The 15,069-nt window shown below is 43.7% G+C and overlaps 1 protein-coding gene and 1 long non-coding RNA gene across 2 annotated transcripts in view; both read left to right on the forward strand.

Moving 5' to 3' along the window:
- The first annotated feature begins 435 nt into the window (after nucleotides 1-435).
- Nucleotides 436-1,999, forward strand: LOC124042996. Its single transcript, XR_006840238.1, has 3 exons — nucleotides 436-903; nucleotides 1,588-1,699; nucleotides 1,861-1,999. It is a non-coding gene; the product is annotated as an uncharacterized LOC124042996 (long non-coding RNA).
- Nucleotides 2,000-8,410: 6,411 nt separating this feature from the next.
- The window catches only part of LOC124044193 (alpha-1,3-mannosyl-glycoprotein 4-beta-N-acetylglucosaminyltransferase A-like), an 85,199-nt gene continuing 78,540 nt past the window's right edge, over nucleotides 8,411-15,069 (forward strand). Inside the window, exon 1 of the mRNA XM_046363725.1 lies at nucleotides 8,411-8,846. Within this exon, the coding sequence (XP_046219681.1) occupies nucleotides 8,753-8,846 (94 nt within the window). The 5' untranslated portion in view covers nucleotides 8,411-8,752. The remainder of the gene's footprint in view (nucleotides 8,847-15,069) is intronic.

Below are 15,069 nucleotides of genomic sequence, written 5' to 3' on the forward strand. Positions count from 1 at the left end.
TAAATGTTGATGTATGGGTGTGTTTTCTGTCAATAAGACAGTTGTCTGTCATTGTATTTTTGCTGACTATACAAACAGAGCATTAAAAGTACCCTGTCCGTGATCCCACTCCCCAAGGGTGTCTCGGGGGGAGTCGGGATATGAAAAAAAAAACATTTCCAATAGGACAAATATAATCACCCACCAAATGATTGTTTAAGCATTTAATTTCAAAACTATTTTGGTTATCCAAAGACGATGTACAACTTCAGAAAGCTGCACAGAAATATAAAATGTGTCAACCCATATTTAAAGCAGCATGTATGACTAGTTCTGGCCTGGGAGAATTTCAGAAGGTCAGAATGTAAACTAGGGCAACATTCACCCGGTCATTACGTGCTGTACCAGAGGGTGGCGCTGTGGCAATTCTTGTCAACCCCTTGCGTAACTAGTGGCTCCACCTATTGCGCTCTGCTTACATTACGAAAACACATACGTGACTCACTAAACACAGACAACTTCTCAAAGTTTTATGAAGCTATACCATCTTTCCCTGGTATTATTTGCCGCGAAACTGTGCCTTTGAGAGCTACACTCTTAGGAACTCTTGGGCTGTCGCGTCCAACGATGCCGTGTCCGAGGAGGAGGCCGTCCCGGTTGTGCTAGTGGACAACAGCGGGCTTTGGAAACCGGCATATCCGCACTCGGTGTTACAAGACGGTGCGGAGAAGCCCAAAGAAAGCGTCAAATCGAAAACCAAGGATGCAGCGCCTTGCGTCCAGGGTGTTCTATCGGATGGAGGAGATGACAGCGCCCGCCAGTGCCCCCTCACCTCCACCACACCAGGATACGGCGAGGACCGTCAGATACATGGCCCACTACAGCGATTGAGGACATCTCGCCACCATCTCCACTCAAGACAAGGTACAGTGCATTACAATTGCTCCATGAAGCACATTGTCACTCAACATTTACTATAATTTGTTGTGTTCAGATAACAGCCACGTATAGCCTGTGTATAACAATATTTCAAATCAAATGTATTTATAAAGCCCTTCCTACATCAGCTGATATCTCAAAGTGCTTTACAGGAACCCAGCCTAAAACCCCAAACAGCAAGCAATGCAGGTGTAGAAGCACGATGACAAGGAAAAACTCCCTAGAAAGGCCAAAACTTAGGAAGAAGCATAGAGGAACCAGGCTATGTGGGGTGGCCAGTCCTCTTCTGGCTGTGCCGGGTGGAGATTATGACAGAACATGGCCAAGATGTTCAAATGTTCATAAATGACCAGCATGGTCAGATAATAATAATCACAGGCAGAACAGTTGAAACTGGAGCAGCAGCAAGGCTAGGTGGACTAGGGACAGCAAGGAGTCTTCATGTAAGGTAGTCCCGAGGCATGGTCCTAGGGCTCAGGTCCTCTGAGAGAGAGAAAGAAAGAGAGAATTAGAGAGCGCATACTTAAATTCACTGAGATGCAGAGCCTTAGACCGCTGCACCACTTGGGAGCGCTTGGGTCCCCATCCAGTACTACATTAAAGTGGCACATTAAGGCTTGCTGCGTGTATGTCTGTGTTATTGTTCAACATTATGTTATGTCTCCCCAGGCAGCAGATGTATGATCCTGAGGACCCCTGCTGTGCCAGACTGACTGACAGGCAAGATGGGGGAGGTGGACCCAGAGGAGGTGGAGTTCGCCAAGGAGGCCATGTTCTCCAGGTGTGTGCGCAGTGCACACTAATTGCTCATCCTCCCTGAACATGTTTTGAGTGTCTGTCCAATTGTCTCTACATATGTGCAATGTTTGTGAGCCTTTCTACTTAGCATACCTGTCTGCGTGTTTAGTGAGTATAATGCTCTTGCTCGTCCTCCCCCTCCAGACACCCTGTGATGAAGAAATGGCTAGTGGGACACAACTGGTTCGTTATGAAGCTGCAGCTGACCCAGGTCTGGCTCCAGGATTGGGTCGGAGGGGTGTCACTCATCCCCCTGGAAAACTACTTCAAAGCCACACCCTACTGAGAGGAACTTCATCCACAATGTATATGAAATCTACTACACCGTGTCAGATACTAGAAGCTCTAGTTCTGGAATATTTGGAAGTGAGATGGGAAACATGAAGAGGGTTTAGACCTGCTCTAGAAGCTCTACTTCTGGAATTTTTGGAAGTGAGATGGGAAACATGAAGAGGGTTTAGACCTGCTCTAGGCAGAGTGTGGTCTTGCCATGGATCATGCAGAAGTAACAACAAATGTAAGATGTCCCCCTATGTCATCCATTTCAAGGGAAAGCTTCAGAATGTGAATATACAGACGTAGATATAGATGCCTGTAAGCAGACACTGGAGATTGTTAAATGTACAGAATGATTTACTTGCTTTGCAGATGTTGTTTATCCAATGCTACCACAAAGCCTTTTCACATCATCTTCTGTCCAACAGCTAGACAATGACAAACCAAAAACTTACCTGAAACAGGCTCATGTCTGGTGGACAATAGATTGACTCTGATCTCGATTTGTCAAGTCAAATGTCTATTTTATGCTTAGGTCAAATAATGTACATGTTTTTCCAGTCTTTCAAACGCGGTTATTGATGCAGTAGCCTAAAGCTGATAAAGTGTTATGATTTGAGTTTAATCGGCTACACATTATTAAAACAATTATAGTCTTTGGTAAATAAATACTGGACCGATTCAGTCCTGAGGTAGTGCAAACTGCATTCAGTATTTCTAATTTTGTTGTCAATGTATTTGTTAATTTGTCAAACAGTATTTTGGGATTTTGGTGCTGAAGAGAGTGGGCTCCAGAGTGGCGCAGCGGTCTACTGCACTACATCTCAGTGCTAGAGGCATCACTACAGACCCTGGTTCGATTCCAGGCTGTATCACAACCGGCCGTGTTTGGGAGTAGGGTTGCACATTTTGTGGAATATTCAGAGGTGGATACTTTCCGTGGAAATTAATGGAAATATATGCACATAAACCTTTTACCTTATCATAAATAGGCATATTGCAAATGATTAAATCCTTCCAATATAATTTTTTTAAACGATTTGGTTACGAGTTGATTTTTCACATGGGATGATTTCACTGAACAACAAAAGAAAGGGAATATGTAAAATGATAGTCTAGAAACTAAAGCTTTGGTTGTCTTCCTCTCAGGCTTTCATGTCTTCTCCCTGGACCTCCTCAATGTCCACCTCTTGAACATCAGACTCTGAGGCCTCATCTTCACTGTCACTTTCCAACCTTGTTGAGGATGGCTCATTGTCATGCTCAACATGCCTCAAATTTGCCAAGATGACTACCAATTTTTCAACCTATGTCTTGGTCAGCCTGTTGCGTGCTTTGGTGTGTGTGTTCCCAAACAAGGACCAGTTGCGCTATTATTTAAACATACTTTGCTGTAAGCTGCTATTTACTAGTTAACAAAAAATAATGTATGTCATGTAAAAATAGATTCACCCCAGGCAGCATTTGAATCAAAACTTACCAGAAAGGATGTAGTCGTTGGCTCAGACAGTGTAGTAGTGTGGGCTCAATAGCATCTCATTAGTGTGCAAGATCTTGAGAATCAGCTGTACATGTGATGGAAGAATGCACTGTGCATGCAGAGGGTTTAACCAAAATATGCCACAAGACTTATAATTGCCTTGTGTATCCCACAAAAAAAGGTTCACTGTTAAGCTAAATGTTTTGAAGAATTTAAGCAAAATGCCCCAAATTCCAGGGCTTAACTTCCCATGGAAAATTTCTGGAATAATTCAGGAAATTTACCGGAAAGTTTCCCGACCCTTTTCAACCCTAATTGGGAGTCCCATAGGGCGGTGCACAATTGGCCCAGCGCTGTCCGGGTTAGGGTTTGGCCGGGGTAGGCTGTCATTGTAAATAATAATTTATACGGATCTATACTGTTACATTGATGCTGTTGTAGTTTTTAATGGTTGTACTGTAATTTAGGTTGCAGGTATCAAGTAATTAGATAACTAGCCAACAGGTTCCGATTCTACATATTGCTTATTTACACTGAGCTGCGCTGGGGTCAGAACGCAATCATGGTTACATTATGACACAATGGAGCTGGCTTGAGGTATGGGTCAGAAAACATACCTCAATGCAGAAATGGGATCCCAGATAGCAAAAAATGTGCTCCTGCTTGCTATTTGCCTTTATGCCCAAGGCTATAAATTCCTACTGCAAGCGGGCAAATGGCAAAGTTCAAGACCTGGGCCCAGATTCATAAAACATTCTTGAGAAAAATTGCACTCATGAACTATCTTATGAGCTTATTATTTTTCTTAACACGCTTCTTACGTTTATGCGTAAGAAGTGTTTTGTAAATCTGGGGCCAGATTTGCATCTCTGGCGGGGAGCCTCCTATCATAAGCCCTTGGCAGGCTGCTTTTGCACCTGTGTTACACCTAATGATTTAGTTTAAGTAGATTAATGATATATTCACTATGGCCCAAAATAGTCTACATTTTTGCCATTGATTTAATATACTATATATTTGAGGCAATACAAATGGTTCCTTTCTAACAATAAATGTCCCTCCCGAAACAGCTGTACCCACTTGAAGAAAAGTGTTGATCACTACGTACCTCTTAAACACCACAGAAGAAGCCGAAAAGCCTCAACAGGAAGTTATTTGTTACCATCTTCTATCGAGTTTACAATCCAAAGGACTTCCACAGGCTTTTGGAACAAAATGATGATTATTTGACACCACTAAACGTGTGGAAATACGGAACAATAACACACTAGCATCACCCATTCAGTCGGTTATAGATAGATGGAGAACCAATTCACTAGCCTGGATTTTGAATCATGCATGGAGTGACTCATTTGCAGGAGACAATAGATAGCTAGATAGCTTAGCTGGTGTTTTTATATATTTAAAAAAAATCAAGTTAAACCTAGTTTTTAATTCTGTTTATGTACCAGATTGGAATACAAAGTTAGTTTTCTCAAGTAACTAACATTACTGATTTTGTGAGTAGTTTTACTTGTGTAAAGTTCACGTCAATGAGGACAATAATGCTAGATTGCCTAACTAGTTAACGTTACTTGCGAACGTCTCAGACAACCTGTCTCAAAGCCTGCTTCTACCCCACCAAACCATAAGACTGTTCCAACAGCTGAACCCTGTGCTGACTACTGCACTCTACCACACACTTAACAGTTATTCATATTCTGTACACACTGAAATCCGTTTTGTCTACCGGACCAATGCAATAGTTATGTCCCCTTACTGCACTACTAATGTATACACTTTCATATGATTGATATGCTGCAACTGTTCTACCTATTCCACTCACTATGAACATTGGCTAACAATCTCCATAGCCTACTATATCCCTATAGGCAATAATAAATAAAGGTTTATTTTATTTGATCTGCTTCCTGTTGTACCTGATTTTGCTTATTTAGTATTTTTATATTAGTATGTTTTACAGTTACAATGTCACTAATTTGATTGCTTTCCTCTGTTACTTATTTGATTACTGTCACTTTTGTCGCCGTTGCACTGTGAGAAGCCTGAAAGTACATAGCAATAACATTTTATTTGACTGGATTTGATTTGTTGTCACCCGTGGATCCAGGTGAACAGGACTGGCCCTCGTTATCTGATATTTTGCAAACACAATCATTTGCAGTACCTTTCCCAATGGAGATGGCATCCAATGTACCTTAAATAATCAAAATCAGATACATTTTTTATTTTTTATGTTGGCGACGGAGTAGGCATGCCACTGACCGTGCTTCTACACCTGCATTGCTTGCTGTTTGGGGTTTTAGGCTGGGTTTCTGTACAGCACTTTGAGATATCAGCTGATGTAAGGGCTTTATAAATACATTTGATTCTATTTGACTTGATGCTGAAAGAGTGTCTTGCCTCCGACTGGGCAGGTGAAGGGTGAGGGGGCTGTATGAGGATTTTTATATATTTAAAAAAAAGTTACCGCACGGCCTCTGTGGAGGGACGCCGGCCTCCCAAGTACTCATTGCTAACTGGGATTTGTCACTGTACTCCAAATGTTACCTTTATCCACACTGATACATCAAGAAGATTGAAATACTGCAAGTTTTGCCGGAAAACTGCCCTTTTTGTACTCATGCTAGTTAGCGGTAGCCATCGCGAATAACATTCTATTATAGAATGTTGTGTGTGCTGAATTGCGTGCGCAAGGCAAGCACCACCACTACAGTCAGTAGCACTGTCAAAGCTGTACAAAAAAAATGCAAATTAAAGTCTGCAAACAAGCAGAAACATCGGCCACAACGTGTTTACAATACCTTGTTGGTAAGCCATTATTTGTTAGACCAAATGGAAAAACGTCTGAATGAGCATTTGAAGGAGCAGGATCAAACATTTTAGCATTCTAAACCATCGCAGAGGTAGGGAGAAAGAATGGTGATCCTGATGCTTCTGCCTGCCAGCCACATCCCAAGCAGTTGCACCTGATTTCTCCTAGTTAGTTAAAATACAGAGTAATAATCAAGCATTTTGTCAACATTAATGACAGTTTGGGAACTTGAGGTAGGCTGTCTCCCTACTACGTTGACTTCGGTTTGCAGTATGACAGTCACAAATATCTTTGATACAAATGTTATTAGCAACTTCTGGGGTAGCTAGCTAGCTAGCTTCAGCTTGGTAGCTAGCTAACACCAATGCAACCAGACTGAAAACAATTACCAGAAACTGCAACAACAACAACAAAAAATCCATGTGATTAACTATTATCTAGGCAACCAGTGGTTGTTCTACTGAAGTCAAACTTCAGTTTATGAAATTAACTAGCTAGCTAGATAACAAACTATCAGGATAGCCAGCGACCTATCCCTGTTTCCCCAAACTAACATTATAAGCAGCTAGCTAGCTTCATATGGCTAGTGTAGCTTGACCGGTTCTGACCATCATCAACCAAATACAAAAACTGTCTTATAAATTAGGGGTATTTCAGTTGACACCTAGCTATATAGATGTTGTTTTGTTATGTTTTTTTTTTGTGGGAGAACATTGTTTGGATCCATCAGCTAGCTAGCTTTTTTTCTGATCATCACTGTCCCAGAGCTTGGGGAAGTGGGTCTGCCTCCTGCGGTAGGTGTGCGAGACAACTTCACCAGCATCATAGCATAGGTCTCAGTGAATCACAGTGACATTATATATCAGTGACTGTAATCAATGTGTAATATCTACATTCAAAAAGTATGAATGTGTTACATTATTATGCAATGTACAGTCATACTCAGATCCTGATTGGTCTACAAGCTTATTTGACACTTATATATATATTTTTTTACATGCAAAGACCCAACCCCTGCATTGTGGTACGTTTTCCATGATTGCGTTCTGACCCCAGTGCAGCTCAGTGTAAACAAGCATAACAGTAGGGTCGGAAACTGCTGTCAAACTAGCTAATTTTATGCTAAAGAGGAGAATGGAACATATCGCGAGCGAGCCTGCTGTCTGTGTGCTGTGCAGCAGTATAGCTAGCTAGCTAAGCAGCCAGCGTGGGAGTCTAATCAGAAGACAGGTATCCAACTGTGAAGCTCGCTATATGTAGCCTGCCAGCCACTAGTGTAGTTAAATATTTTAATGAATCTCTTTAACCTTATCTTGCGAGGGGATATGATAACTAGCTAAGCTAAGGTCTACGAAGAAGCACATCCACGTCTTGGGTTTGGGCTGGTCCCCAGCAAAGACTATCCTCCATCTGCTGAATGTGTCAACTAGCTAGTTACTTGTTTTGCTACCTTATGACTTCCATCAGCACGTCAGTGGTTGCTGCTTGCCAACTTTGATCAGCTGAAAATAAATATCTAGTTCATGCAGATGTTCGCTTCTTGTCAAACTAGTTGATTCGGTTTGCTCTTGCCATCCCCAGAATCACCAGAGTGCAGAAGATTAAGGAGCCGTGTCAACACTTCTGTTCGGGATCTTTCAGTTATCCTGATCCCTTTATGCAGTGAGTGGAGGGGAATAATCGCATCGCCCGACCATGCTCACATTTAAAAAAGGAAGAGCTGCCTCGTGATTTTACCACCCTCGAGCGAGGGAGAAATCATCATCAACCACAGAGCGAGAGGAGAGATCATCATCAACCACAGAGCGAGAGGAGAGATCATCATCAACCACAGAGCGAGAGGAGAGATCATCATCAAATTTAAATCAATCAAATGTATTTTTATATAGCCCTGCGTACATCAGCTGAAATCTCAACGTGCTGTACAGAAACCCAGCCTAAAACCCCAAACAGCAAGCAATGCAGGTGTAGAAGCACCACAGAGCGAGAGGAGAGATCATCATCAACCACAGAGCGAGAGGAGAGATCATCATCAACCACAGAGCGAGAGGAGAGATCATCATCAACCACAGAGCGAGAGGAGAGATCATCATCAACCACAGAGCGAGAGGAGAGATCATCATCAACCACAGAGCGAGAGGAGAGATCATCATCAACCACAGAGCGAGAGGAGAGATCATCATCAACCACAGAGCGAGAGGAGAGATCATCATCAACCACAGAGCGAGAGATCATCAGTCACTCACGGAAACGACGCTGAGGACTCGTCACGGCAGAGAGGGACAGAGAGACGTCCATTCCCCTTTCCAGTTAGCTAGCTTCTCAAACCTCCTCGCTTCCTTCCAACGTCCCCCCGGTACTACCCGAGTTGGGCAACGGTAATCACGCGCCTCCGCCTGGACTGACAACCCCAGAGGAAGAGGGCGAGAGGCACCACGCTTCGTGGAGAGAATCGCTGAAATGAGATGAGGCTCAGAAATGGAACGGTGGCGACTGCGATCATTTTCTTCACGTCGTTTCTCAGCCTGTCTTGGTACACATCCTGGCAAAATGGCAAAGGTAAGTAAGCAAACTCGGTTGTCAGCAGCCATGGTGTCCTACCACTCGATTTCTGTCATTCAATCATTTACAGTTGGCTAGTCAGCAACGGTTTTTGACAGCTATTTGCAATGCCTGGTTGATGGACAGCAAGCTAACCGCTAGGAACACATTTTCTAACTGTATAGCTAGCTATGCCATTTAGCAGACGAGGACATTTTACATATGGGTTGTCCTGGGAATCGGTCCCACTACCCGGGCGTTACATTCGCCATGCTCTATCTACTGAGCTGACAGACATACACTCTAAATATGAGTTGTGTTGTTGGCTGGTTATGAAGCTTAATCTTCAAACCTGGACGTTAGGATACTGACACAGACGGCTACATAGAAGGGTTATTATATATGGCAACCAGCCTTTACACTGTCACAGTTGGACATGGCTTTCCGTAAGAATCATATCATCCGGATGTCTGCTGATAGCAGATATCGAAGCCAGATACAGTGAAGCTATGCAAATCCACAGCTGTTGAGTTTTTCATGCAACCCAACCAACTAGCGAGCCGAGTACAAGATCGATCCTCCTTCTGTAGCTCAGTTGGTAGAGCATGGCGCTTGTAACGCCAGGGTAGTGGGTTCGATCCCCGGGACCACCCATACGTAGAATGTATGCACACATGACTGTAAGTCGCTTTGGATAAAAGCGTCTGCTAAAATGTTGTATATTTTATTATTATTATCTTGTTCGTGTATTTTGACAGTAAATCGACAGTCAATAATTCCCCAGTTCGACCCGTCTATTTATCGATTAGAATAACATTTACACACACTTGTGCACTAAAAATGTAGTTCTAGTTTGTTGATAAGAAACCAACTGGATTTTTTTTTTCATCCTGTTTCTTTCTTCAATCTTTTCGCATTGAACTATATTTGGTGCTAAGTGAAATTTTCTAAAAGGATGCTTCATTTATACATCCTGTCAGACATCTGGCTCCTATCTGTGGTTTGTTATTTGCAGAGTGTAAATAATTGTGGCCTTTAGATCAATTCTAAGCCAAGGCTTGTGATTAGGCTGTTTATTTTACCTTTATTTAACTAGGCAAATCAGTTAACAAATTCTTATTTACATTGACGACCTACCGGGAAACAGTGGGTTAACTTCCTTGTTCAGGGGCAGAACAACATACATTTTTTTAACCTTGTCAGCTCAGGGATTCTATCCAGCAACCTCAGGGATTCTATCCAGCAACCTCAGGGATTCCATCCAGCAACCTTTTGGTTACTCGCTGGCCCAACGCTCTAACCACTGGGCTGCATGGTGCAACTAAAGGCTATTGATGATTTGAGAAAGTAGCACCAAAAGCTTGCGCTCTGTGTTCCTTGCCCGGTGGCGAGATATTCTGTGTAGCCGAAGGGAATACCACTCAGTTATGACAAAAGAAAAAATACCCTATTACTTGGTTATTGAAAATCCAATAGAAATTCATTAATTGTAGGCTAACTGTAGCGCTGTCCATTTCGTTGCATTAGGCTTTGAAACAGCATCTACAACAACCATGTTTTACACTGTTTCAACCTGCTGTTGAACTTTCTTCAAATTGATCATCACAGTGAGGTGAGTTTTAAAAATATGATAGGTATACTGTTATGATGATAAGTGTTTTGATGTGATTTTCTATTGTATTTCCATTGATGTCAGTGGTTAGACCAGGGGTGGGAAACTCCAGTCCTCAGGGGCCTGAGTTTTTTTTTTTCTTTTTTTTTTTTTCTCCATCCCTAGCAAACACAGCTGATTAATCAATTTGTATTCTAAACTGAAGATCATGACTAGGTGATTATTGGAGTCAGGTGTGTTAGCTGAGGCTGGGGCAAAACCGTGACACCAATCAGGCCCCCTGTTGACTGGAATTGCCCACCCCTGGGTTAGAGGGACAATAGAACCCTGAGGACCAGGCCATTAGGACCTGATTCTTGTTAGCAAGTTGGGTACTACAAAGGTATGTCCAGAGTGCATAAAAGGAGATTACCGTGACTCAACGGTCACATGGAATTTGATTGCAGTCAATATGACCACCAGTCAATATGACCACCAGTCAATATGGCCAACACAACAGCCCTAGTAGAGTTCACAACCTGCTACATTTGTGAGAAACAAGTTTTGGTTTATTTCATAACCATAATTTACGCGTTTTGTAAAAATAAAAAAAAGTAATGTTGGAGTGCTCCATGTGAGCAATGAGCATGTGTCTGGTTTCTCTGTCCTGATAATGTTGAGGGAGCGTGCGTACCCGAGCATGTGTCTGGTTTCTCTGTCCTGATAATGTTGAGGGAGCGTGCGCACCCGAGCATGTGTCTGGTTTCTCTGTCCTGATAATGTTGAGGGAGCGTGCGCACCCGAGCATGTGTCTGGTTTCCCTGTCCTGATAATGTTGAGGGACCGTGTATTGTCAGCGTGCTAGAGAGGTTCCAACCAACTCAATGCACCATAGTACACATGTCAATCAGGAACTTTCTCTGGGCAGACTCAGCAGTGTTCTTATACGGCTATACACAGACATGTTATTTGCATGATTTAGCATAATTAATGAATCATAACCATTTTGTTTAATTCATGTGACTGACGAATACTGGTTCGTAACATGTGACAGACCAAAACCTTACGAGGTTTCTCTTCTCTAAGCTGAGACCTTGAAACTGAAATATCTTTCTTGTTCTCAAAACAACATCTGGGCGTACTGCCAAATTGCATTACACCGCCAAGACCAAAGAGCTGTCAAAGGACACCAGAAACAAAATTGTAGACCTGCACCAGGCTGGGAAGACTGAATCTGCAATAGGTAAGCAGCTTGGTTTGAAGAAATCAATTATTAGGAAATGGAAGACCACTGATAAACTCCCTCGATCTGTGGCTCCACGCAAGATCTCACCCCCTGGGGTCAAAATGATCACAAGAACGGTGAGCAAAAATCCCAGAACCACACGGGGGACCTAGTGAATGACCTGCAGAGAGCTGGGACCAATGTAACGAAGCCTACCATCAGCAAGGGCATTGAAGATGAAACATGGCTGGGTCTTTCAGCATGACAATGATCCCAAACACACCGCCCAGGCAACGAAGGAGTGGCTTCGTAAGAAGCATTTCAAGGTCCTGGAGTGGTCTAGCCAGTCTCCAGATCTCAACCCCATAGAAAATCTTTGGAGGGAGTTGAAAGTCCGTGTTGCCCAGCAACAGCCCCAAAACATCACTGCTCTAGAGGAGATCTGCATGGAGGAATGGGCCAAAATACCAGCAACAGTGTGTGAAAACCTTGTGAAGACAGGAAACGTTTGAACGTTTGGCCAACAAAGGGTATATAACAAAGTATTGAGATAAACTTTTGTTATTGACCAAATACTTATTTTCCACCATAATTTGCAAATAAATTAATAAAAAATCCTACAATGTGATTTTCTAGATTTTTTTTTCTCATTTTGTCTGTCATAGTTGAAGTGTACCTATGATGAAAATTACAGGCCTCTCATCTTTTTAAGTGGGAGAACTTGCACAATTTGTGGCTGACTAAATACTTTGTTGCCTCACTGTAGGTGTTCCTTTTGTCCAGGTGGGAAAGGGCAGTGTGGAGTGCAATAGAGATTGCATCATCTGTGGATCTGTTGGGACAGTATGCAAATTGGTGTGGGTCCAGGGTGTCTGGGATAATGGTTTTGATGTGAGTGCTATGGGGAGATAGTAATTTAGACAGGTTACTTTGGCATTCTTGGGCACAGGGACTATGGTGGTCTGCTTGAAACATCTAGGTATTACAGACTGGGTCAGGGAGAGGATGAAAATGTCAGTGAAGAAGCTTGCCAGCTGGTCAACGCATGCTCTTGAGTTCACTCCCTGGTAATATGTCTGGTTCTGCGGCCTTGTGAATGTTTTCCTGTTTAAAGGTCTTACTCACATCAGCACGGAGAGCGTGATCATGCAGTCATCCGGAACAGCTGGTGTTCTCATGCATGGTTCAGTGTTGCCTGCCTCGAAGCGAGCATAAAAGGCTCTCAGTTCATCTGGTAGGCTTGTGTCATTGGGCAGCTCGCGGCTGGGCTTCCCTTTAATCTGTCATAGTTGGCAAGCCCTGCCACAGCCGACGAGCGTCAGAGCCGGTGTAGTTAGAGTCGGTCTTAGTCCTGTGTTGTCGCTTTGCTTGTTTATTGGTTTGTCGGATGGCGTAGCATGATTTATTATAAGCGTCCGGGTTAGTGTCCCCCTCCTTGAAAGCGGCAGCTCTAGCCTTTAGCCTGATGTGGATGTTGCCTGTAATCCATGGCTTCTGGTTAGGATATGTACGGTCACTTTGGGTACAACGTCATCGATGCTTTTATTAAGGAAGCCGGTGACTGATGTGGTAAATTGCTCATTGTCATCGGATGAATCCCGGAACATATTCCAGTCTGTGCTAGCAAAACATTACTTTAGCATAGCGTCCGCTTCATCGGAACACTTCTGTATTGAGCTCGTCACTGGTACTTCCTGTTTCGAGTGTTTGCATGTAAGCAGGAATCAGCAGGATAGTTTTATGGTCAGATTTGCCAAATGGAACTGCATGCATTCTTCCTCCACTCAAGCACCCAGCTTTGTGCATGTGTGGTTGTAGTGTTGTTTACACACAGCCTTGTGCATGTGTGGTTGTAGTGTTGTTTACACACAGCCTTGTGCATGTGTGGTTGTAGTGTTGTTTACACACAGCCTTGTGCATGTGTGGTTGTAGTGTTGTTTACACACAGCCTTGTGCATGTGTGGTTGTAGTGTTGTTTACACAGCCTTGTGCATGTGTGGTTTTAGTGTTGTTTACACACAGCCTTGTGCATGTGTGGTTTTAGTGTTGTTTACACATAGCCTTGTGCATGTGTGGTTTTAGTGTTGTTTACACACAGCCTTGTGCATGTGTGGTTTTAGTGTTGTTTACACACAGCCTTGTGCATGTGTGGTTTTAGTGTTCTGTTTGTGTCTGCGTTAGGAGGAGGAGCACAGACAGACGGACACCTTCCCAAATGTCATCCAGGGCGAGTTACAGAGCAGCGTAGTGTGGCACAATACTTTGTATTCATAGACACTCATTGGCTGCTCCCCCTGGACCAACCGTCAGTCAGACTCCATAGCTAAGCAGAGTTGTGCTGGCTATGGATAAGTGTCTCTTGTGTTTCTCACATTCAGACCAGTGTGACGTCTGGGCACGATAGCCAAGTTTTGTTTAGCCTCCCGGACACCGCTCCCTCCCTGGGATGTTACTGATCTTGTCTCTCCCTGGTATAAATTAGGTTAGATAAACACTGATTGGCTGTACCATAGCTTGCGTCTCTCCCTGGTATACATTAGATTAGATAAACACTGTTTAAGCCGAAAGAGCTTGTTTTACAATTCATCACTTCCTCTCACAACCAATCCCCTGTCTTTCTGTCTCTATATCCCTCTTTCTGTTGTACCGTCTTCTTTCTTTCCCTAGTCTTGCCCTCTTTTGCTTGTCTTTCTTGTCATCTCTCTCTGTGTCTCTGATCGTCATCTCTCTCTGGGTCTCTGATCGTCATCTCTCTCTGGGTCTCTGATCGTCATCTCTCTCTGGGTCTCTGATCGTCATCTCTCTCTGGGTCTCTGATCGTCATCTCTCTCTGGGTCTCTGATCGTCATCTCTCTCTGGGTCTCTGATCGTCATCTCTCTCGGGGTCTCTGATCGTCATCTCTCTCGGGGTCTCTGATCGTCATCTCTCTCGGGGTCTCTGATCGTCATCTCTCTCTGGGTCTCTGATCGTCATCTCTCTCGGGGTCTCTGATCGTCATCTCTCTCTGGGTCTCTGATCGGCATCTCTCTCTGGGTCTCTGATCGTCATCTCTCTCTGGGTCTCTGATCGTCATCTCTCTCGGGGTCTCTGATCGTCATCTCTCTCTGGGTCTCTGATCGTCATCTCTCTCGGGGTCTCTGATCGTCATCTCTCTCGGGGTCTCTGATCGTCATCTCTCTCGGGGTCTCTGATCGTCATCTCTCTCGGGGTCTCTGATCGTCATCTCTCTCGGGGTCTCTGATCGTCATCTCTCTCTGGGTCTCTGATCGTCATCTCTCTCGGGGTCTCTGATCGTCATCTCTCTCGGGGTCTCTGATCGTAATCTCTCTCGGGGTCTCTGATCGTAATCTCTCTCGGGGTCTCTGATCGTCATCTCTCTCGGGGTCTCTGATCGTCATCTCTCTCGGGGTCCCTGATCGTCATC

The sequence above is a fragment of the Oncorhynchus gorbuscha genome, linkage group LG09 (assembly GCF_021184085.1).
Source record: "Oncorhynchus gorbuscha isolate QuinsamMale2020 ecotype Even-year linkage group LG09, OgorEven_v1.0, whole genome shotgun sequence".
In the NCBI taxonomy this organism is placed as follows: Eukaryota; Metazoa; Chordata; class Actinopteri; order Salmoniformes; family Salmonidae; genus Oncorhynchus; species Oncorhynchus gorbuscha.